Genomic DNA, 25,403 nt, shown 5'->3' on the forward strand with positions numbered 1-25,403 from the left:
TGGCTGGGGTGGGGGCGGGATTACAGACAGGAAGATGGAATTGAGACCACAATCAGATATACGAAGATTAGATTGAATGGCGGAGTAGGCTAAAGGGCCAGATAGCCCACACTTGCTTGCAAACCATTTGATTATATGCCAGAATTAATTGCATTCTTGGTGGCCTGTCCCTCAAAGGGATGTTATTTAGAGAAAGGTGTATCTCAATTTCTCTGCCTCGGGGTAATATCCGTCTGTTGACTGAAATATGCCAGCCTCTGACCTGCATGGATGTGCTGCCGCAGGCACGATGGCACAATGATTAGTCCAGCTCCTTGACAGTGTCAGGGTCTCGGGTTCAATTCTGACCTTGGATGACTGTTTGTATGGAGTTTCCACTTTACCCCTGTTTCTGTCTGGCCTTTCTGCGGCTGCTCCCACAGTCCAAAGTTGTGCAGGTTGGGTGTACTGTCCGCCTTGTGTAAGGTTATGGGGATGGGGTGGGACAGTGGACCTGGGCGGAGCTCTCTTTCAGATGGTCGGTGGAGATTCACATGTTCTGGTGGAATTTGTTTTAATTCCCGATCCATTATCTGCCTTTTATTCTCCATTTTTTCTTTTCTTCATACTCACCTTGATACTTCCACTCTTTCTGTTCCCACTGCTTGATAATATTTGAGAATGTAAATGCTCAACAACTGCTCACTGCGCCAGCTGTGGAGGAAACACAAATATATTGGAAAAACCGCTAGTCATGCAGGATCTTTCACTGTCCATAGTATTTCAATAGCTCCCATGTGTTTCCCTTGCTATCTCTTTCCCCTTTGTTCTCTCCTTCCCTCACTCGCCTTGTTTTAATCGCGCCATCTCACATTCTGTGTTTCCCTGTCACTACCAATGGTCTGCACCCTCTATGTTATTCTATCTGCTTGTTCGTTCTATGTATCTCTTTAATATTTCTCTTAAGTTGCCTGTGCATCCCTTTTCATTGCTCTGTCATTCTTTCCCTGCATCACGCTGTCTTTATTCATTGCTTGTTAATTTATAACATCTTGCCCGACTTTCGAGGCCAGGATTCCAGCTGTTACCTTATATGGCAACAGGTTACGTGCGAGCAACGCCATCGATGAATAGCGGTGTCACGTCAGCGGTCACCTTCCGATCCAGTGGGGTTTGGAACCCCCCTCCCGCTGCCTCATTGGCCGAAAGCCAGAGATGTTTCTGCAAAAGCGCGCAAAGGGAGATCAATATAGACACCCAAGACCCGTGCCAGTGAAGACTCGGCGTGGAGGTGATCTTGACCATTCTGAAGACGCACCAGAGGGTCAGAGAATCCCGTGAGTGCAGAGGAGGCCATTTCGCCTCTCGATCCTCACCAAACATTTGAAATAACACCTTACTGGGACCGCAGTTCCCTTCAACCCACCTAACAATTGGAGAGAAAGGGACAATTTAGCATGGCCAGTCCACCTAATCTGCAAATATTTTGACTGTGACGGGAACCGGAAAACCCGGAGAAAACCCACTCAAACTTGGGGAAAATGCGCAAACTCCACACAGACAGGCACCGAATGGAATTGAACCCGGGTCCCTAGTGCTCAGAAGCAGCAGTTGCTATCCACTGTGCCAGCGCGCCGTCCCTGTGCCACTATGCCAAAGGACGGAAGGTCGTCCACCTTTGTGACAACAGCCCTGAAGAACATGAAACTCAGAGAATCGGAGCCGCAGCTTGATCAGGTTTATCAGCACGAGTAGTATCACGAATCTGCGGAATCTTTATAGTGATTGTTATTGGAATATTTTAAGGGTTACTATATTGAATAAAGATACATCGAAACATTCATAGAAAGCAGAAGCAGGAGAAGACCATTTGACCTTCGAGCATACTCCACCATTGATTATGATCATTGCCGATCATCACGTTCAGTACCGTTATCCCGCCTCCCGCCCATATCCCGTGACCCATTAAGCCCCAAGAGTTACAGCTAATTGCTTCTTGAAATTACAAAACGTTTTGGCCTCAACTACTTTCTGTGGCAGTAAATTCCACAGATTCACCACTCTCCGGATGAGAAAACATCGCCTCACCTCAGACCCACAAGATTTATTCCTTATCCTCAGTCTATGCCCGCTAGTCCTGGACTCCCCCACCATCGGGAACAATCTTTTTGAATCTACCCTGTCTATTCATGTTTGAATTTTGTACGGTTCTGTGAGATTCCCTCTTACTCTTCAAACTTGGTTTGATTTTATAGTTGTCCTGTGCTTTTTTCGCCTCATCAAGAAAGACATCTGGGTAAAACGTTTCATTAATACACTGGTCAGAGTGTCTGAGATTTTACAGACACAACAGCCCCTTGCTTATCAATGCCCGCTCTCCGCTCAGCCACGTCTGCAATATTCGCACCAATCCGCACTTTCTGTCCACCCATCTTCCTTCCCTGCTTATTCACCTCCACTTTCTATTACCCCACACAGACGCTCTGCTGAAGAAATTCTCACTCATTCCGCTCTTGAAGCATGATCCACCTCTTTTCTCTTCCATTGGTCGTCACATTCTCTACACCTGCACAGCACCTGAAAGAACGCCCACCTTCCACTTCTTCTCGATTGCTTTCTTCTGCACGAATGTTATGATTTGCCTGACGCATAGACTGCGCATTGACGGGGGATGTCAGAGCAAATTTACAGATGGACTTGATTCTGGTGTGGACAATCGGCACTAATACAAGCACGAAATTCGAAATTTCAGGCTGTCTGCCACTCAACTGCAAAAATGTGCAAACAACTGATGGGTTCGGGACATTTTATAGCTGCAGTTGGTACAATGACTCACCGAATCCATCACATGAGAACCTCAGGTTCCTCCCATCTTGGATCTGGTTGCTGATGTCAGACTAAAATTAATTATTCGTCGGAAAGTTGTCCACTCACCCGGGAACCCACGTTCAAATCCGGATGAAGAAAAAGCGGGTTGAGTTCCACTAACTCTCCCGCCTGACTGGTAACAATAATAATCTTTATTATTGTTACAAATCGGCTTACATTAACACTGAAATTATGTTTCGATGAAAATGCCTTAGTCGCCACACTCCGGCTCCTTTCCGGGTACACAGATGGAGAATTCAAAATGTCAAATTCACGGAACAGCATGGCTTTGGATATGTGGGAGGAAACTGGAGTAACCCCACGCAGACACGGGGAGAATGTGCAGACTCCACACCAACAGTGACCCAAGTGGGGGATCGAACCTGGGACCAAGAGCTGTGAAGCATCAGTACTAACCACTATGCTACCATGTTTTGGGCAGAGGCCAGATTGCACCCTGTGGGCTCTGAGGTCACTAAGATTCTGGTCATCACTCACCTTCGACATTTTAACGTTTTACAGTATAGCCATCTAAGATGGACACTGGGCTACAAAATGGAGAACTGCTAAGGCTGCAGGGAAAAACAGTCTTAGTGAGGACAAGCAGCTTGCAGAAGACTAATTTGCATTCTGCACGTACAGAAACCAGTTTTTGGCCAGGTGCAGAGTTTCAGCCAAAGGTGCAAATGGAAACAGATCTGCATAGTAATGAGGTGATCCAGATCCAGACCCCGCACAATAGAAACATTTAAGTATCAATGGATACTTTTGAGTAGACGCCCAGACAGAATGGCGCCACAGCAACCAACACAAAGAGCCGTAGGGACCGCCCCACCCATCGAGGAACGACCCTCAGATTGGGGGGTTTGGAAGATATCGATTGGGAAAGGCCCAATCGATACCTGGCAGGTAAAAGAACCGCCCCAAGGGGGCACGGACTTCTAGGACCTATAAGAGTAGACCCCGCACATGGTTCGGTCTGCTTTGCTCCGGCTCAGGACTGCTTTTGCTCCGGCTCAGGACTGCTTGCTTACTCCGACCCGAGTTTGTTGTTTGTTACATCGCATCCTGACTCCAGTTTCATCACCAGCCGTTGAGCCATCAAACCGTAAGTGCCAGATCTTGACAACTTTGCGATTCAGAGAGTTGCAGACCAAGAACGGGACGAAGGCCTTGTTCCCTGACCTTGACTGTTCCTGTCTTGATAAGTATTTAGTTGTTTAGTATTAGAAGTAAGTTAGTCTCTTTAGCGTATGCATGTGTATTTATTATATTTGTTATAATAAACACCAATCGTTTGGACTTACTAATCGGTGTACAGATTTATTACTTTGAACCTGACCTTGATATACTTGTGACGGTGTCTCAATACGGCACCTGGCGACTCCGAGCATAATTGCATATACAGAGCCATAGTAGTGTTAAGCACACGGCCTTTAAACGGAGGCGTGTCAATCACACTCCAGTAAAACGAGCAACAACAGGTAATTCAGTAAATCAGCGGCCATTAAAAGCTGTTTCCCATATGGACGCAGCTGCTAATCCGTTTGCACGATTCAAAACTCACCGTGCATAAATCAGGTTTTAGTCCACACTGAACGTTCCATGCACGATGATGATGCTCAGAGTTTTCCTAGTTCTCCATATAAACTCCACACAGAGGCATGTTTCTATTCAAAATCAGACATTTCACCCTTGCGATATTCTTCGTTATTCGCTCAGAGGCCAGGTAAGAACAAAGGATTCCTCTCCCTAAAGTGCATCAGTAAACCAGATCAGTATTTACAACACTTAGACTAGATAGATGCTGACACGATGGGCTGCAGGGCCTCTTTCCGTGCTGGAAAATCACTCTGACTCCATGTGTATCGCTTAAAGAGGAATTTCGTGGGCTGATCTTCCCATCGACCTGTTACCTTCGTCCTTCTAGATGGTAGATGTCGCAAATCAGGAAGGTGCTGTCAGTGACTATTCGTCAGTTACTGCAATAATACATTTCATAGCTGATCCACACTGCAGCCACTGTCCGTTTGTGGTGGAGGATGTGAATATTCAAGCTTGAGTGGCGGAGGGGGGGGGGGGGGGGGTGAGCTGACAATCAAGAGTGTTCTTTTATCATGGGTGGCGTTGAGCTTCGTCAGATTTGTTGGAAGTGCATTCGTCCAGACAAGGATGGAATATTCCATTACATTCCTGTCTTGTGCCTTGTAATTGGAGACAGGCTTTGCAAGGCCAGTTGGTAAGTTATTCACCGCAGAATTCCCAGCCTCTAGCCGACCAAGCCGCCACATTACTAGCATAAATGGGTCATTTCAATTACGAGAAATTTGTACATTGTCTGTTTATCTGTTCTCCAACATACCCAGCTTTATAAACAAAGTATTTTAACTTTACTTAAGAAGAGATACCCACCCGAGGCCCATCAAAGACATGGGGCACGTGCCCGAGTCACTATATCTGTAGCACAGCGATTCGGGATAGTTCCTGTAGTCTACTTAAATTAATGTGATCAAGGCTTAAAAAAAGTGACAAGCAGACCTGGAAAACTAACCACTCGTTAGCTTCAGTCTGTAATGCAGAAACTGTTGAGTAAATTATAGAATTTACTGCGCAGAAGGAGGCCATTCGGCCCATCATGTATGCACCGGGCCTGGGAAAGTGCACCCTACTGAAACGCACACCTCCCCCCACCTAACCGTTTGGGCATTAAGGGACAATTTAGCATGGCCGATTCACCCAACCTGCGGGAGGAAACTGGAGAACGCAGAGGAAACACATTCAGACACGGGGAGAACGTGTAGACTCCGCACAGACGGTGACCCAAGCCAGGAATCGGACCTGGGTCCCTGGCACTGTGAAGCAACAGTGCTAAACACTGTGCTACCGTTCCGCCCACATTAAAGATTTCTTGGATATCGGAATGCATAAATGGCACCAACATGACTTCATGAAAAAAGATAATCTTTACAAATATTGGCATACAGACTTCACAGCTTTGATAAAAATGTGAATAGTTGTGGAAACGAAGAGACGTGCATTAGTCATTATCGATTTAGACTTAAAAATGCATATATCCATAGAATAAGAGCCATTTTTAAGCCTTGAAAAAATTGATCTGAATTTAGAAACGCTGGGAAAAGATAGATAAAAAGACAGTTAGGTGTAGATCTGGATCGGTTTATCAATTCCCAACTCAGAGAAATGTTTGGATTATCTTCCTTCTGATGCGGACTGCTGAGGAGGTGGATCACAGCTTGCAATTACAGAGTGTCTAATTTATAAGATCAGTTGACAGCATACACTTTATTTCCATGTCGTGACCTTCGACGTGAAACTATCATCAACCTGGCTGCGCACTTGCACCGTGCAATAGATCAGCTGTCAGTACAGCGCTGAGATTTCCATACTTAAAGGTGACACTGAGCATTTTCCACATACTCAACACGAACTACAAATAGTGCTTGGCCTCTATTCAAATTTAATCATTTGTCTTTATTTCGGATTCAACAAGATATTTGCATTTCTGCCTATCTTTCTAGTTAAGCTAAGAATAGACATCAGTGTATTGCCTCTCTGTCTGTTTACCTGTATGTTTATTCAGCTGCGAATCTATCCGCGAATGGGACTGGTTCAGCACACTGGGCTAAATCGCTGGCTTTTAAAGCAGACCAAGGCAGGCCAGCAGCACGGTTCAATTCCCGTACCAGACTCCCCGAACAGGCGCGGGAATGTGGCGACTAGGGGCTTTTCACATTCACTTAATTGAAGCCTACAGTCAGCGATTTTCAGTTTTTTTTCATTTTCCTCCAGAGATCTTGTGGCCCACTGAGCAGCGCCTCTAACTCTCCCAGAACTTCCGGGAAGGTGCCGCAATTCAAGACTTGATGAAAATGACAGGTTTACTCATAACCTGGCCAAACTGGTTGATTATCAGTCGGAAATCCTTCCAGTGGCGGATAGAAACAGCGAATGAAACATAGAAATATAGAAAATAGGTGCAGGAGTACGCCATGTGGCACTTCGAGCCTTTATCATCATTCAATATGATCATGGCCTTGCTAAAGTCTATGTAGACAAAGTCGACTGCACTGCCATCATCTATCTTCTTGGTTACCCCTTTCAAATACTCAATAAAATTCGCGAGACATTAGGGGGGGAGATTCTCTGAGTCTGTGCCGGGCCAGAGAATCACCGCAACCGCACCACAACACCCCAATACCGGTGCGTGATTCTCCGAGATGCGGAGAATCGATGCCATTTGCGCCAACGCGTTTGGTGCAGCGCCGGCCGCAGGCCAGTGCAATCAGCGGGGCCGCCGATACTCTGTCCCGGATGGGCCGAGCAGTCACACAGTCACACTGATAGGACAGAGTCGCCCCGGCGCCATTCACCCCTGGTCGCCACCGGCGGGAACTCTGCGTGAACGGTCAGGGGCAGCCTGTGTCTGTGTGTGTGTGTGGAGGGGGGGGGGGGGCTCCTTCAATGGGGGGGGCCTCCGATGGGGTTTGGCCTGCAATTGGCCAACATCTTCTCCCCCGGGCCTACTTTCTGGCGCGGCTGTATCCTGAACACCTACGCCATGTTGGTCGGGGCCGCGTGCTAAAGAAGTCCCCCGGACATGCACAGGTTGGCGTGGCCCAACTGCGCATGTGCGGCTTGGCTCGGCGCACATTTGGCACCACGAACGGAGGCTGGAGCAGCGTGACCCACTCCAGCCCTGTGCTGGCCCCCTGTGGGGGGCAGAATCGTTCGTACCCGGGCCCGGTTCATGGCGTCATGAAATACGACGCCATTCACGATGGCGCAAACACTTGCGCTCCATATTGGAGAATCGCCCCCATGATTTTCCACTCACAAAGCTATGTTGACTGTCCCAAATCAGCCCTTGCCTCGAAATGCCTGTAGATCCTGTCTCTCAGAATACCTTCTATAAACTTACCACCACAGATGTTAGGCTCCCCGGTCTGTATTTCCCAGTATTTTCCCAGCGGCCCTTCTTAAACAAAGGCACAACATTTGTTACTCTCCAATCTTCAGGCACATCACCTGTGGCTGTCGATTTAGTTTCATGCAGGACTGAGAAGAGAAATCCAAGCGGCCAATCAACCCCATAACGTCGGCCTCTTTTTCACAAGACTTTAAAATAAAGATGGAGCCAGTGGGTTTGTATAACGAACTGTTCATTTATTCACTCAAATACTAAAATGTGAAAACTGATTGCCAAGTAAATAATTATAATCAAAGATCAGGAAACATCCAGTCGAAATTGCACACTTTTTTTCTTGACGATCGAAAGGTTTCTATCCTGTCTTATGATATTAAACAGCTTTATTCAGTACACTCCAGCACGTATTTGGTAAATACCCGATATTAGCTCTTCTAACTGGTGCCAGACTTGAGGAAGAATTATAATTGTTATTTCTCCCTGAAGCCTCCAACCATTCAAGGATCAATACACCGTCTATATATGAAGGCAGCCTTCTTGCACATCATTCTTTGCAACATAGAAACACAGCACTTAGGAATAGAAGTTACCCATGGGCACTTTTAGCTTCTCCGTAATCCAATAAGATAATGGCAGATGTGTTAGTTGTTTCAAATTCACTATCCTATCTGCTCGCTGTAATCCTCAATTAATCTTGTCTATAAACAATCTATCCAACTGAGCCTTGAACACAAGGCCTTTATTGCTTTCTGAGGAAGAGAATTTCACAGGTGGGTGAGCCTGTGAGGGAGACAACAATGTTCTCCTCATCTCCTTCTTGAACGAGACACCTCTTATATTAATCAATGTGCCCCAGCACCTGTGTAGTTTTCGTCACCTGGCAAAGGATTAACTAAAGGGTATGTTTGATATAAAATCGTTTTATTAACATTGAGCTCTAACACCCATCTTTCTACACATAGGTTGTTACCTTCAACTCATTTAAAGTTTTGTGACACATTATGTTAGTTTAAGTAATTCTCCATTCGGCGTCAGGAGATTCTATCCTTCATCAAGACTGAACACGTAATCTCGGCCGAAATTCAGTTTTTGACACTGCAGGAGTGCTGCATCGTTGGTGGTGCTGCCTGCCTGCATATATATGTATCTGAAGACTCAATTTTCCAATTCAGGTAGATATGAAAGAGTCCACGCGAGGAGACGGTGGGGTAGTCACTGGGCCAGTAATCCAGAGATAATGCTCTGGAATCCCGGGTTCGAATCGCACCGCGGCAGATTGTAAAATTTTAGTTCAATAAAAATCTAGAATTAAACGTCTAATGATGACCATTGCCTATTGTAAAAGCGAAAATCCCATCTGGTTCACTAATGTCCTTCAGGGAAGGAAATTTGTGCTCATTACCCGGTCTGGCCTACACGTGACCTCCGACCCACACAGCAAGAGATGCACTTATCTACACCGCCCCCCCCCCCCCCACACACACACACACAACTGAAATGGCCATCACGGCTGTCAGTTCAAAGGCAACTTGGGATGGGCGAAGCCGTTGACAACATCTGAGAAAATGAAAATCTTTCATTCAGTTTAGTAATAATACTCTGCCCCAAACAAGGTTTGGAAATCCACATTTCTTGTGACAATTTGTTTGTTTCTCTTTGCAACCGAAACGTTGTCCTGCAGTTGCCCTTACAGAGGTTTGATAATAAAAGTGGCACATCCATAATCGTCATCTCATAAGAGGCATAATCTCAAGAATTCTTGCACATTTCCTGCCATTTTAACCCAAGTACAATTTCTCTATACATGCATAATGGAATTTGCCTTTGGATTTTAATTACAATCTATCGCCACCGCTTTTCGCTTCCGTTTCGCTTTTTTGTTCCACCTGCATGTGATTTCCGGTGTTGGATCTAACTCAACGTCTCTACTTCCCAAATGTCCCGTCTATTGTTATCTGTCTACAAATAAGAACGATAAATCGATATATAATGTAGACAGGCAGACAGAATGAACGAGCTAGAAGTGGGTCTGAATTATTTCCGTCTCCACTGGTCTAATTCTTCCCTGAGTATTCCATCCATTGCACCGGAAGAACACTACACACAATCTCCATGCGATTCACTCTGACTTCGTTGTTTCCCACATTGATCCACCTCGTACTCTTTAGCCTTAAATGCTAACGTGAAAAACAAACACTTCTATTGAAATCATCACGGAACGTCTGTAGATTATTATTTGAAGGGGCAGCAGGGTAGCATGGAGGTTAGCATAAATGCTTCACAGCTCCAGGGTCCCAGGTTCGATTCCCGGCTGGGTCACTGTCTGTGTGGAGTCTGCACGTCCTCCCCCTGTGTGCGTGGGTTTCCTCCGGGTGCTCCGGTTTCCTCCCACAGTCCAAAGATGTGCGGGTTAGGTGGATTGGCCATGCTAAATTGCCCGTAGTGTCCTAATAAAAGTAAGGTTAAGGGGGGAGTTGTTGGGTTACGGGTATAGGGTGGATACGTGGGTTTGAGTAGGGTGATCATGGCTCGGCACAACATTGAGGGCCGAAGGGCCTGTTCTGTGCTGTACTGTTCTATGTTCTATGAATGGGTGTAAATTGAGAGAGGTGGATATTCAGTGTGATCTTGGTGCCCTCGTACATCAGTCGTTGAAGGTCACCGTGCAGGTGCAGCAGACAGTAAATAAGGCAAATAGTATGTTGATCTTCATAGCGAGAGAATTTGAGGACAAGAATAAGGATGTTTGACTGTAATTGTGTAAGGGATTGGTGAGACCATATCTGGAGTACTCTGTGCAGCTTTGGTGTCCTATCTGATAAACGATGTTCTTACTATGGAGGGAGTGCACTCAAGGATTATTAGGCTAATTCCTGGGGTGGCGTGACTGTCATTATTTGGAGAGAATAAATCGGTTAGGATTATAGTCGCTGGAGTTTAGAAGAATGAGAGCGGATCACATAGAAACTGCTAAAATTCCAGCAGTATTAGGCAGGGTAGGTTCAGAAAGAATGTTCCCGATCTTGGGGGAGTCCAGACCTAGGAGTGATATTTTAAGGATAAGGGGTAAACCTCTTAGGACTGAGGTGAGGATAAATTTATTCACTGAGGATTGGTGAATCTGTGGAATTTACTCACAGAAAGTAGTTGAGGCCAAAACGCTGTGATTTTAAGAATCCTGGGAGTCCTGGCTGATAAACTCCACTGTCTTTCTTCCTCACCCAATTTCCGCTATTGCCACAGCAAACGCTTATCCTGAATGCAACAATTTATGACCTTCTTGAATTACATTTATTCTGATCGTCCATTATTATCTCTTGGATTTTGGTCAATTTCCTAGTGAAACAGGAAATTCCTAGATACAGCGCTTGGGATAAACGATCAAGGGATATGGGAGAAGGTAAAATCAACAGTTTGAATTTCTTTATTAGCCATAATCGTTATGAACCTCGATGGTCCGAATGGCCGACCCCTGCTTCTATTGACTATGTAAGTTTGCAGGCATTTAACATGGAGAAAGGATTATTCTTGTGTGCCACCCCTGAAAGTTCCCAGCCTTCAGACCCTACTCTAGCTAATGACCACGCTCCATCTTGGTTTGTTATGTCAAATGTCAGTGATGGTGATAAGTAGCGTGCTAAAACGAGTTAATTGTAGCAGTAAAATCTCCACAGTTACGTTTCTCGTGTATTCCTGGTCTATGTAACGAAACTGGAAAGTATCCTGGGAATACTGGCTGATAAACTCCACTGTCTTTCTTCCTCACCCAATTTCCGCTATTGCCACAGCAACCGCAGATCCTGAATGCAAGAATTTATAACCTTCTTGAATTACATTTATTCTGATCGTCCATTATTATCTCTTGGATTTTGATCAATTTCCTAGTGAATATCAAATGCAAAATGGAATTATTAATATCTATAACAGCAACGTGTATCTATATATCTCCTTGAATGGAATGAATAAAACCCAGTCCTTCACAGGAGGATAAAAAATATATGAAGCGAAGCACTGAAGGAGTTACTAAGGAAGAGCATCAAAGGCTTGCTCAAAGTTAGAGGTTTTAGCTTTTAAGGAGTACCTAAAATGAGAATACGTATTGGTCTGGTATGAGTAGAGAAGACTGGCAGCAATAGAGTGAATATGCATGCATGCCAATGTGGCTAATTAAAACCACTTATAGAGCTAAGAGTTGTAAAGAGTATTGTAGCGAAAATACTTGTGCAGTTTATTCCATTCTGTGCCGTTCGCTTTACTGAGCTGTCGTATTTATCATGCTATTGATGGAACTACACTTGAATCCCTGATGTTTTAGTCAGAAAAGTCATCATCATTAGCATTGGAAAGGTTCCAGAGGATATTGACCGTATTGTCGGATGGGTATGATGATGATAGCTACGGAAAAGATAAAGTTGCAGTTGAAGAGACAGATAACCATATTGAATGATTTGAAGATGCAGTGATAAAGCATCATGAGAGACGACGATCAGTGAAGCAATTCATATCGCCACAGAGCCAAAGAAGACAGACAACGTGAAGAGTTAGATATAACTACGTGAATATATAACGTTACAAAGCGATAGATACAGATTGGGATGTCGAAGGAGAGGTGGGTTCCATCACACGACCTACTAGAAATTACGATCGACACGCAGCTCACAATACATTTGTACAATGTCTATTCTCTTGATTAATGTTGGCTGATGGTTATGGAGGACAATACTTGAGAGGCGGGACTTGCCTCAATACCGCACGTGAAGCAAGCATATGACGTTTCAGGGTGTTGTCTTTGGTATTGGCGACTGTTGCCAAGATACAATCGCTCTTGCCCTTGGTAGAGCACTTCAGCTCAAAGGAGGTGGCGCCATTTCCTCCTTTCGCCAACTATTTACGTCCAGGTGTGATGGTCTGTGTGCAGGTCCTTCACATCAGGCTTGCTAACCTACTTGAAGCAGAATATTTGGCACTCAGCTGCTCGCCTGGCTCCGGCCACCTCCGGATTCAGAAGGTCCTGGTAATGCGACCATCTTCTAGCCTGAGGGTTTGCCTGATCCACAGAGATTCCTCTCTTTGTTTAGTGCCAGCGCACATGCGAACTCCGCCTTTAAGAACACGGTTGCACCTGCGTTTCTATCCGGCCACTCCCTCACCGATAATGCATCAAAGACAACGAATATATACACAATTGAGCTTCTTTAGCGGATAGCTGTAAATACCCCACACGTTGCAGCCATAAATAAAGGTGCGGAGGACAAAGATTTTGTAATAATCAGTTTATTCTCAAGGGTTAGTTTGGTCCTATCAGACGTACATTTCGTGAGTCTGTCAAAGATGGCAGTGTATTTCCCTATGCTGACCTCGAGCTGTGCATCAAAGGACTGCAGCCGTGAACTCCAGGCAGCATAATTAGAGAATCAATTGAAGTGAGCTGTTATTTAGTGTGATTTGGTGCGAAGATGCAACAAGTTTTCCCATGGTCATAGTTTTCATGGCGTTTGTACTAAGGGTGACAAAGATAGAGGCATTGGCAGAGACAGACCACTTAGGTAAATAACACAGCCTCTTTCGTGTCGAGGGTTTCCGTGATCAGGAGATATGTCTGACCGGGGAAATAAATAGAAAGCACGATGGAGACAGATATTGATATATCTAGCGGTATATTGAGACATACAGGTAGAGAGTTAAAAATAAATAGAATGACAGATACGTATCTGGAGAGACCGAGGCACGCAGACACGATGGAATGGTGATGAGATACAGTGATAATTGAAAACTTAATGATGCATGGAAAGATGAAAAATGTCTGAAATATACGCATTGAAAGACATCGGCAGACACAAATACATACATAGACAGAAGAATTAACAAATTAACAGACAGCGAATATAGGACCAACAGCATTTACAATACACGTATAATATATCAATGTATCCGCATGGCTACGTTTGGAGAGATTGCATTCAAGTTTAGTTGGTTTTCATTGGCATGTCATCTCCTCCGTTGGAAGAAAGAATATGATTCTGTTTGCACTTTACTTCAGAAAATTCTCTCCGCGTACATTGTGAACAAGGCAAAAGTGATATTTATCTCTAACTCAGACGCTGTCAATATCCTGACCATAGTAGCATCCGTGTGTTACACGGCGCAGCAATGTGCTCTCCATTGAAAGTTCTGGGACCTGAAAATGTACAGCATGGGATTAAGGAAAGCAGATAATGAAGTGAGGGCCCAGGTGTAAATCATAACATGACACATATAAAAAACTGATATTCTATTGAATGGACCTATCAGACCCTCACTCGAAAAATACAGTTGTGGGATGTGAAAAGGGGCAAAGCAGAAAAGTAGAACAGCCAGAATTCCTGAAATGGTCCTTAGCACTTGCGTCTTCATCAGCTTCATTGATTCCTTTCCAGCTCCTACTTCTCTCAGCTTCTTTACAGTCAGAGCATAGCAGATCACCAGGACCAGAATTGGAATGACAAATGATACCATTTCACAAACTAGCATGAAGATTTGCAAAGGCTTCCTCATTAATATCTTATCCTTACATGAGATGCTTTCATCTACGATGTTTCTTTTGAAGTGAAAGGCAGCCACACTCAAGCTTAACACTAACAACCATATTACAATGGACAGGGCGACGTAGTATCGGGGTCTTCGCCAGTTATGACACCTGATTGGATGGACAACCGCGATATACTGATCAATAGCAATGCAGGCCATGAATGGTGGGTTGCCAAAAATGTTGACTGTACCGATGAGCAGATGGGCTTCAAGGAGACGCTTCGTGAACTTAATTTGTTGGATCAAATGAATGAGATAAAATATAGAAGCCAGGATCACCAAGACGTTGGTGATGGTTAAATCAAGCAGGAGAACAGCAGTTGCTGATGAAACTTTCTTTCGTCTTGTGATGTACCACAATGAAATTGAGTTCCCAGCCACGCCCAACACGACAGTGAAGCCGAGAAGACAAGGGAGGACGAGCGTTTCAATCCGTTCCATGGCTTCGAAGTGCCCGAGACTTGCATTTCCAGTATGGCTAGCTGCGGTGACTTCCGTCCAAGGACGGCTGCCTGTTGCATTCCAGGTCATAAACGTAGCCATTTGATGTTTTGATCAGATAATATTTTTAAAAACAGCCGATGAGTAATGCGAGGAAAATGAGCAGATAGATTGTCGAATATCAGTTGGGAAATATCCTATCAATTATTCAACGTTGAATGACGCAGTTCAGCACCTTAATGCTATCTCAGTGGTTCAGACTGCCTGTAGTTCTCCCCTGAAATGGGTGGGATACAAATGTACGTGAGGAATCTCTATGATGCCAGGATACCGAATCGGTGAAGTTGAATAGGCTGAATTGAATAAGTTGGAGATTGAATTCTGCAACAAACAGATATGATTAAATGTATTAATTGCCTGAAAGTAATTACATTTTAGAAGTTATAGACCTAGGTATATGGACGCAGACTTGTCTCTTAATCGCACTCACCACACCTTTGAACTGTGGGGGGGGGGGGGGGCGTAGTACCCGGAGGAAATACACGCAGACATTGGGAGAAAGTACAAACTTCACACAGAAAGTAGCCCAAGGCCAGAACTCAAACCTCGGCCCCTGGCTCTGAAGCAGCAGCGCTACCAATATGCTCCTGTGCTGCCCTGTACACTAACTGTGTATCTCAGTCCACCTCCCGCTAGCACAAACTTGCACCCTGGCTGGAATCTCTGCGTTAGTCTCTACTTATTGTGTACAGGGAGAATATTGTTGTTCTCCCTGGTGTCTATCAGCCATTTTTCTCAGAGGGAGATATGTGCACCATCGTATTTGTCGTTCCATTCGGCCGGATATATTCTTGCAGCATCCGGCCTCTTGCAGTCGTCCTCCTGCAATAAGTTACAAGCACAGCTCGCGTCTCGTCTCACACGTCCCTCCCTCTCCATTGCTTCGTCAACACCTTCTGCTCCCTCACCCGTTTCATTGTTCTCCTAACCCTACTCTCTAACCCTCCACCCTTGCTCTCTAATCTCTTATTTCCGCTCCTGATCCTTCATCCTCATGGACTATTTTCTGATTCCCACACCATAAGCTCCAAACCCCGTTCTTTATTCCAGCATTCCAGATATATACTGACCCATTCTCGTCCCTTATCCGTCATTTCTGAAATTTACTGCAGCTAATCCGGCTTGGCCCACTCAACTGCTGAAAGTGTAATTTGCTTTCTGTGTTTTGGACTGAAATAATTGTACCATTACCTGTAAACTGATCCAGAATCAATGAATATCGATGTAGACTCAGAAAGGACTGCGTTACTGTTGTTGAGAATGGGTTATGTTCCAGAGCAAGCGGAAAATGAGATATCTCAGACAGTCCTTCATGCAACTTCCAACAAGTACAAACCGCTGTGAGGTCTGGCGGCTTTTTATAGTTCCCGATTTGCATTTGGTGTCATTACTGTGCTCGTCCACATAATTGCCAACTCATGGTTCTCACACTCTGCTTATCAGTTTGATTCGGAATGCCTACCTGGATAAAATTCCATTCTTGGCGAGAGTAGTGTTTTATTACCCACTCACTCGAGCAATTGGCGTTAAGTTCAGACCCATACAAGATGCAGTTTTCTGACCGAATGGACATATTTCGGATTCGATTAATTATTGACTTTGCAGGGTTAAACACAGCCCCATTCGATTGGGATATATGCTCCATTCTCGCCTGGGGAACGTCTTGTGCCAGAGGGACAGATGTAGAGGTTATCCCAGAACCCCACACCAATTCCGGAATAGGATTATGTCCTCTCTACAATTGTTAAATTGATGGTTTCACGCGCGGAAACTTTTATATATGCTCGCTCTTAGTGAAACATCCACATTTCTCACACCGAGCCCCCAGAATTTTATGAGAGACGTTTCTCCCCAGTCAAACGCTGTAATAGATTAGCTGTAAGTGCACACGGAGTTCCTGCCTCATGCTCCCTCGATACCATTACATTGTTCTGGACCCCAATTGTCAGTCTCTGCGTGCAGTAGATTGGATTTAACTACACAGTAGAATTTCCATATCTGGTGGCATTTCCATGTTCTCAACACGAACTGTCAACAGAGATCTATTTCTACTCAAGGTCATTCAATAGTCTAAGCCCTATCTCGATTCTTTTTGTTGCAGCCAACATCCCATTTCTCCATCCAAACATTTTGTTTCAGATACATCAAAGAATTTTTGAATGGGTGGATCATGTATTCACTCAAGGATCCTAAGGGAGACGGGACACGTGCTGTGGGAACCGAGTCAGCATTTTAAACACCTTAGTGGACTCTACGATAGTTTCTGTAAACTGGATGTTGGCCAATATAGTCCACATTATTTAGCAACAATGTGACTAGCCAAACCCGGGAAATTTAGGCTAATTAATTGAGCAGCAGTAATAGGATCGATATCTGGGACCATACCTTCCGGCAGAGAATTATACTTTCCTGCCTCGCTGTCAATTTAAAAAACGTATCCTACATGACTATAGCCACTACATTTCAAAATTATTCCCTTTGCTGCGAGGCGGTTGAGGAGAACTTAAGATCCTAGCGAAACTCTCGGTGAACAGCAATACTTTGTTTCATATGAATGAATTTTCTGCCACTTGGGATTTCATCATCGGAGTTCAAAGTGTGACTGTGACTTCCCTTGGAGGCCATGACGTCAGCTGCCGCGCACATGACGGCTCCGTCTCGGGAATGAAGATATTGGCAATTTCAGCCCCGATAATGAGTTGTTTTTGATGTTAAGAAAAGGCACATAAATTGTAGAACAGGCCATTACCCGGGACTGTTATGCAGGTAACTTATCGGTCCCGGCAGAAAGCACTTCAAATCTCATCCCAGAGAAGTTTTCAATTAGTTTCCCCTTATCCGGAGACTATAATCTATCGAACTCGAGGACGCATCCGTTGCACGTCTACTTTATCCATTTATTTTATCATCTTATATACCTCAATTTGATATCCCCGCATTCTTCTAAACGCTGGAGAGTATAGGTCTAAACTGCTCAACCTTTCTGCATAAGACAGCCCTCTCATCTCTGAACCTCGTCTGAACTGCTTCCAATGCACCGGCATCTTCCCTCCAATAAGCGGACCGAAACCGAACCCAGAACTCGCGGTACGATCTCAACAATGCGTTGCACAGTTGCGACACTTCCTTGTCTTTTTACTCTATTTCATCAGCACGGTGACACAGTCGTTAGCACTGCTGCCTCACAGCTCCAGGGACCGGGGTTCAATTCCGGCCTTGCGTGACTGCACTTTCTCCCCGTGTGTGCTTGGGTTTCCTCCGGTTTGCTCCCAAAGTCCAATGATGTGCAGGTTAGATGGATTGACCATGACAAATTGCCCCTTAATATTCAAAATAGTTTGGTGGGATTACTGAGTTACTGGGATAGGGTGGAGACCTCGGCTTAAGTAGTGTGCTCTTTCCAAGGACCGTTGAAGACTCTCTGGGCCAAACGGCCACTTTCTGCACTGCAGGGAAACTATTATATGATCATTGCAATCGCTTTCTTCATTTTCTGCTGCACCTGCATGCTAGCATTCTGTGACTGATGTGCGAGGACACCCAGATCACTCTGAAGCGGACCTTGGTCTCTCCCAAGTTAGATAATAAGTTACCTTCCCGTTTCCACGAGAAAAATGGATGGCTTCACAAGTATCCACGTTATACACCATCTGGCACATTTTGGCCCACTCCCCTAACTTATCGATATGCACTTTTAAGTTCCTATTTTCTGAATTGCATATGTTTTAATGCAAGAAGTATAACATGTAAGGCAAATTAACTTAGAGCTTGGATTAGTACTTGGAACGATGATATTGTTGACATTACAGAGACCTGGTTAGTGGAAGGGCGGGATTGGCAGCTAAATGTTCCAGCATTTAGATATTTCAGGCAGGATAGAGGGGGATGTAAAAGGGGTGGCGGAGTTGCGCTACTGGTTAGCGAGAATATCACAGCTGGAGCGCGGGAGGACACCTCAGAAGGCAGCGTGGCTAAATGGGGAGAGATCAGGAATAAGAAGGGTGCCGTCACAATGTTGGGGGGTTACTACAGGCCACCCAACAGCCAGCAGGAGATAGAGGAGGAGATAGGTCGACAGATTTTGGAAAGGAGCAAAGCAACAGTGTTGTTGTGATGGGAGACTTTAAGTTCCCCAATATTGACTGGGACTTACTTAGTGCTAGGGGCTTGGACGGGGCAGAGTTGTAAGGAGCATCCAGGAGGGCTTCTGAAAACTATATGTCGATGGTCCAACTAGGGAAGGGGCTATACTGGACCTGGTATTGGGGAGTGAGTCCTGCCAGGTGGTAGAAGTTTCAGTAGGGGAGCATTTCGGGAACAGCGACCGCAATTTAGTAAGTTTTAAAGTGCTGGTGGACAAAAATAAGAGTGTTCCTAGGGTGAATGTGCTAAATTGGGGGAAGGCTAGTTATAAAAATATTCGGCAGGAACTGAAGAACCTAGATTGGAGGCGGATGTTTGAAGGTATATCAACATCTGACACGTGGGAGGCTTTCAAATGTCAGTTGAAACGACATCAGTACCGGCATGTCATTGCGTGGAGGAAGGATAAATACGGCAAATTTCGGGAACCTTGGATAACGAGAGATACTATAGGCCTAGTCAAAATTAAAAGGAGGCATTTGTCAGGCATAGAAGGCTGGGAACAGACGACGACTGTGTGGAATATAAAAAAAGTAGGAAGGAACTTAAGCAAGGAGTCAGGAGAGCTAAAAGGGGTCACAAAAAGTCATTGATAAATAGGGTTAAGGAAAATCCCAAGGCTTTTTACACGTACATAAAAAGCAAGAGGGTAGACAGGGAAAGGGTTGGGCCACTGAAGGACAGGCGAGGGAATCTATGTGTGGAGCCAGAGGAAATGGGCGAGGTTATAAATGCATGCTTTGCTTCAGTATTCATCGAAGATAAGCAATTGGTGGATGTTGAGTCTGGAGGAGGGTGTGTAGATGGCCTGGGTCACATTGAGATCCAAAAAGACGAGGTGTTGGGCGTCTTGAAAAATGTTAAGGTAGATAAGTTCCCAGGACCTGATGGGATCTACCCCAGAATACTGAAGGAGGCTAGAGAGGAAATTGCTGAGGCCTTGACAGAAATTCTTGGATCCTCACTGTCTTGAGGTGATGTTCCGGAGGACTGGAGCATAGCCAATGTTGTTCCTTTGTTTAAGAAGGGTAGCAAGGATTATGCAGTGAAACTACAGGGCAGTGAGCCTTACCTCAGTGGTAGGGAAATTATTGGAAAGAATTCTTCGAAACAGGATCGACTCCCATTTGGAAGCAAATGGACGTATTAGCGAGAGGTAGAACGGTTTTGTGAAAGGGAGGTCGTGTCTCACTAACTTGACAGAGTTTTTCGAGGAGGTCACAAAGATGATTGATGGAGATAGGTCAGTGGATGTAGTCTATATGGACTTCAGTAAGACCTTTGACGAGGTCCCTCTGGCAGACAGGTACAAAAGGTGAAGTCACACGGGATCAGGGGTGAGCTGCCAAGATGGATACAGAACTGGCTAGGTCAAAGAAGGCAGAGAGTAGCAATGGAAGGGTGCTTTTCTGATTGGAGGGCTGTGACTAGTGGTGTTCTGCAGGGATTCCGCTTTGAGGGGGGGGGGGGGATTGGTGAGATTATGGGGATCCACGGGGAATTCGGCCAGTTTTCGGGGTCTTTATAGTTCAAGCAAGGGGACAAGAGAGGAGATTGGGGAGGATGCCGTTCAAGGAAGTGGGAGGGAGTTTTCGATATTTGGGAATCCAGGTAACGCCGGAATGAAAGCAGCTACATAAACTGAATTTGGCTCGGTTGGTGAAGCACATGAAGTGGAACTTCAGAAAGTGGGATATGCTCCATCTGTCACTATTGGGGAGGGTGCAGGCGGAAAGATGACAGTTCTCCCGAGGTTTCTGTTTGTATTTCAGACCCTGCCTATTTTTGTCATCAAAATGTTCTTTCATAGCGTGAATGCGGTGATCATCCGGTTTGTGTGGACGGGTAAAACCCCGCGTGTAAAGAAGATGCTGCTGGAGCGGGGCCGAGATGAGGGGTGTCTGGCCCTACCGAAGTTTACTCCTGGACGGCGAACATAGCAATAGTCAGTGTCTGGGTATTGGGGGAGGGGTCTGTGTGGGAGCGGGTGGCAGCGGCTTCATGTAGGAGAACAAGTTTAGAGGCACTGGTAATGGCACCTCTGCCGTTTTCGTTGGCTCGGTACTCCACAGGCTCGGTGGTAGTGGTGGCCTTGAGTGTGTGGGGACTGTGGCGGAAGCCTATGGGAGTGGAGGGGGCGTCGGTATGGGCACTAGTTTGTGGAAACCACTGGTTTGCACAGGTGGGGCTGGATGGGGGTTTCGGAGGTTGCAGCGAGCTGGAATCTAGTGGTTTATTGACGGCAGCTTTTCGTGCTTGGAGGGTTTGGATGAGGAGTTTGAGCAGCCCGGTGGAAATGGGTTCCACATTCTGCAGTGACGGACTTTGTGCGGAAGTCGTTTCGACCTTTCTGCATCTGCCACGCCAGGGAATACAGCACAAGGTAGAATCGAAAACAGGAGTGGGGGAGGGGAAGGTCTCGGAAATGTATAAAAAGCTCAAAGAACGGGAGGGACCCCCGATAGGGGAGGTGAAGCGTAAGTGGGAAGAAGAATTGGACAGGGAAGTCGAGGCGAGGTTGTGGGAGGATGCCCTGAGTAGAGTCAACGCGTCTTCGTTGTGTGCCAGGCTTAGCCAGATACAATTTAAGGTGGTGCACAGGGTGCATATGACTGTGGGCAGGCTGAGCAGGCTGAACGGGTGGAGGATATGTATGGGCGGTGTGCAGGTGGGCCCGCTAATCATTTCCGAGGCTATGGGGATTTTGGCGAGGATTTGCCAATGTCATGTCATTAAGGGTGATTTCGAGTCCAGAGGTGGCGATGTTTGGTGTGTCAGAGAGAGGCTGATGTTTCTGCCTTTGCCTCCCTGGCAGCCTGGTGACGGATTTGTTGGCATGGACTCGGAGCCCGCGAAATCGGGGGTATGGGTTGTGACATGGCTGAGATTTTCAGGCTTGAGAAGATCAAGTTCACAGGAAGAGGATCTGTGCGTGGGTTCGCCTGGAGGTGGCATCCATTTATCGACTGCTTTGGGGAAAATCAAGCTGTTAGCAGAAAGGTGGGCTGGGGGTGTGGGGGGGGGGGGGGGGGGGTGAAAGAGGGAGGTATGGGGGGGGGAGGGGCTGGTTGAGGTTGGAAACAGTTAGTGGAAAGGGGGACTAGTGAATTGTTTATGTAAGCCACATTGGCTGGATTTGGTTGTTGTTTGCATTGTTGTTTATCCCTCTTGAAAGCTGTTAAAATTTTATATATGCTTCAATAAAACATTTTTAAAAATGTTTTTTATCCTAAGCCAGCAGGCCAAACACACTAGCATTTTGTTTATCAACAACAATACTTTATTTTAAAAAGTAAGATTCCATGGGTTTGGTGCAATGACACAATATTTATTGGAAGTGCTAAAGTTGGCTTTCCAATGGACAGATCGTTAAATAAACAGTTCCACGTTGCAATAAGGCGACACAACGTCCCCTTGAAACTACATTCTTTTATTGAAGTTAAAACTTGTACACATTTTCCCGTTGTTGTTTTCCTGCCATTAATTTATTTCACTTTATATAGAAACCAACTGAGCAGTTGGAATGTCCGTGCCTCTATTAACATGTTATGGGACTGTAGCGGACGCGAGAAGTGGAGAGAGATTGATGAATAATCGTCAATAGCAGTGTGAGAGCAACGTGAGAAATGTAATGTCAAGCATAATGTAACGTCGACAGTCACCCTTTTCCGAGCGGATGAACTCAACTGTTAAAATATAAAAGCCATTATCATCCATGTATCCCAACTTATCAACAGATCAATAAAATGATAGCAAGCCCATGAATGTATCAGCTGTAGAGATATTTACTGACACGGGATCGGAATGAGTACCCAGCACAATCAGTTGTTTTCCTTTGTGTGATGTTGCCTTGAATAAAACATCGAGGCAAATAAAGGTTACTCGGGATCCCACTGTATTCCTTGTATAGTCTTCAAACTTAGTTGGAAAAACATGAATATTGAATTCAGCTAAAGATAAAATATCCATATGATTTATTTTATTTTTGGGAACCAGGGCAATTTTGAAATTGTTAATTACACGAAGCAGCAGCGTGGTCTCCAGTTAAAGTTCTGGGACCTGAAAATGTACAACAAGGGATTAAGAAAGGCAGAGAAAGATGTGACAACCCATGTGTAAAATTCAACATTGCATCGGTAAAATACTGTGACTGGAGAGGATGGATCCAGCAGAACCTTTGCTCTAAAATATAATTCAGGCACATGATAAGGGGCAAAGCAGAAAAGGAGAACAGTCAAAATCCCCCCAATTGTCATCAACACTTTTTTTTTCATCAACCTCATTGATTCCTTCCCTTTCCCCATTTCTAGCAGTTTCTTAGATGTCAGGAAATAGCAGATCAACAGGATTAGAACAGGGATCGCAAACACTATCACTTCAGAAACAAACAGGAGGATTTCCCACAGTCTCCACACTCTGACCATTTCCGTGCATGGGACACTATATGGTGATACCGTTCTCTTTATAAAAAACTCCACTAGACTCAGAGTAAATACTGCCAGCCAAGTTGCAATGGACAGCGCAACATAATATTTGCGCTTTCTCCAGGCCTGAGACCTGATGGGGTGGACGACAGCTATGTATTGGTCAACGGCAATGCAGGCCATGAATGGTGGGTTGGCATAAAGGTTGATTGTATACAGGAGAAGAATAAAATTATTAAATAACTGTACTGAGATAACATGTATGGTGAACGCCATAATGTTAAGCGTGGAAGCAACAATGACCGAAAGGTTACTGATGGTCAAATCAAGCAGGAGCACATCAGTTGCTGACGAGAGTTTTTTTGATTTTATGATGTGCCACAGTGCAATTGCGTTCCCACTGATACCTAATAGAAGCACTAAGCTAAAGAAGCAGATATATACGGTTATATTAGTCTGATCCCATGCGTGGGAGGTACTGTTAATTGAGGGCACGAAACTTGTATTTCTACTTTGACTGGGGGAGTGAAGCTCTGACCAGGTTGTGGTGACTGTTACATTCCATGTCATAAAACTTGCCATTTGATGTTATGTAGAATAATGAAAAGCAGTGGAAAAAATAATAAAGATTCACTGTCCAATAAGAGTTGAGACCACACGTAAGATTATCGTTTGTTGAGTTGGATGTGTTTTCCTCCAGCACATCAATGATATTTCATGGACACAGCCTTCGTCATTGACTTCTCAGAAAACACTGGATACCAACGGATATGAAAGGTGCAGTGGCGGCAGCATGTAGGTATCAGAATCCTGTAAATTGGTAGATATGAATAAAGTTATTACAGTACTCAAAATAATATCAAGAGAGATTATGTATTGAGTGCTATCAAGACATTGAGTAGAGTCTTTAATTCACTCTTTGGAAGATGTCTACCCACTGATTGTTGTCTTAATGACCCTGTCTGTGCTTGGACCTTTATCTACCCTCCTCTCTGTTTCAGGCAGACATGTGCACACTGCCCCTGCCACAACTAACCCCATTTACTTCCCTTCCGGAAGATATTTTTACACCGTCTTTCACTCCATTCACTCAGGATGGTGAGCATCTGGCATGTCCTGACTTGGAAGGTAGTGGAGGCTTGAAACCTCACAACCTTTAAAAAGCATTTGAATCACCGTCACATTCAATGATATGAGACAATTGCTGGGAAGTGGGAATCGTTTGAGATTAGTGGTAGTTCCTTTTGGTGCAGACTCGATGGGCCGAAGGGCCTTTTTGCGCTGTGCGTATCTATGACTCTATAATGGGGTTGTCACTAGATTAGTAATTACGATTAATACTCTGAAGACGTGGGTTCCTGTCCCACCACGGTAGACAATAAAACTCTGAAATTAATGGTCTAATGATGACCACGAAACCTTTTCCGAACACGTAAAACCCATATGGTTCACCAATGCATTTTAGTGAAGGAAATGTGCCATCAGTACTGACTTCCATGTGAACCCAGGCCCAAAGCAATGCGGTTGACTGTGAAAGTGCCGAACAAGCCACTTCGTTCGAAAAAAACACTCGAATGTCTAGGAGAAATTACTCCAGATAGAGATAGACCATGTGACATCGGTCTTGGCAATGGAAAGAACAACAGGAAACTCAGCCCTTTTGACCGGGTAACGTACTCATTACGAACACCTCGGACATTAAGTTAATATTGGAATTAGTGCCTCAAATAATAGTAAAAGAACAGCTTAATTATTCGTTGGAATCCTACATGACAGCCAGTGGCATGGACACCACCATCACCATACCCGACGGTCTGGCTCAGGGTCAGGACAGACCCAGCAGAGTTGGCGGCACCGGAGCATACAGTTCGGAGGGAATTACCCTGGTAGTCATCACCAACGACTGTGGACCCATTACGTGTGATGGTATCAAGTGAAGCATGGTCAAAGAAGCCTCTTGTTGATTACCACGTACC

At 45.0% G+C, this 25,403-nt stretch overlaps 2 protein-coding genes across 2 annotated transcripts; both read right to left on the reverse strand.

The window, feature by feature from the left end:
- Positions 1 to 13,927: 13,927 nt before the first annotated feature.
- On the reverse strand, positions 13,928 to 14,800 carry LOC119960611 (kappa-type opioid receptor-like). The gene has a single exon (XM_038788255.1). The coding sequence runs from the start codon at positions 14,798 to 14,800 to the stop codon at positions 13,928 to 13,930; it is 873 nt and encodes a 290-aa protein (XP_038644183.1).
- A 7,932-nt stretch (positions 14,801 to 22,732) lies between these two features.
- Positions 22,733 to 24,171, reverse strand: LOC119960616 (G-protein coupled receptor 183-B-like). The gene has a single exon (XM_038788258.1). The coding sequence runs from the start codon at positions 24,007 to 24,009 to the stop codon at positions 23,020 to 23,022; it is 990 nt and encodes a 329-aa protein (XP_038644186.1). The 5' UTR covers positions 24,010 to 24,171; the 3' UTR covers positions 22,733 to 23,019.
- Positions 24,172 to 25,403: the final 1,232 nt, after the last annotated feature.

This window comes from Scyliorhinus canicula, unplaced genomic scaffold (assembly GCF_902713615.1).
Source record: "Scyliorhinus canicula unplaced genomic scaffold, sScyCan1.1, whole genome shotgun sequence".
NCBI classification, from domain to species: domain Eukaryota; kingdom Metazoa; phylum Chordata; class Chondrichthyes; order Carcharhiniformes; family Scyliorhinidae; genus Scyliorhinus; species Scyliorhinus canicula.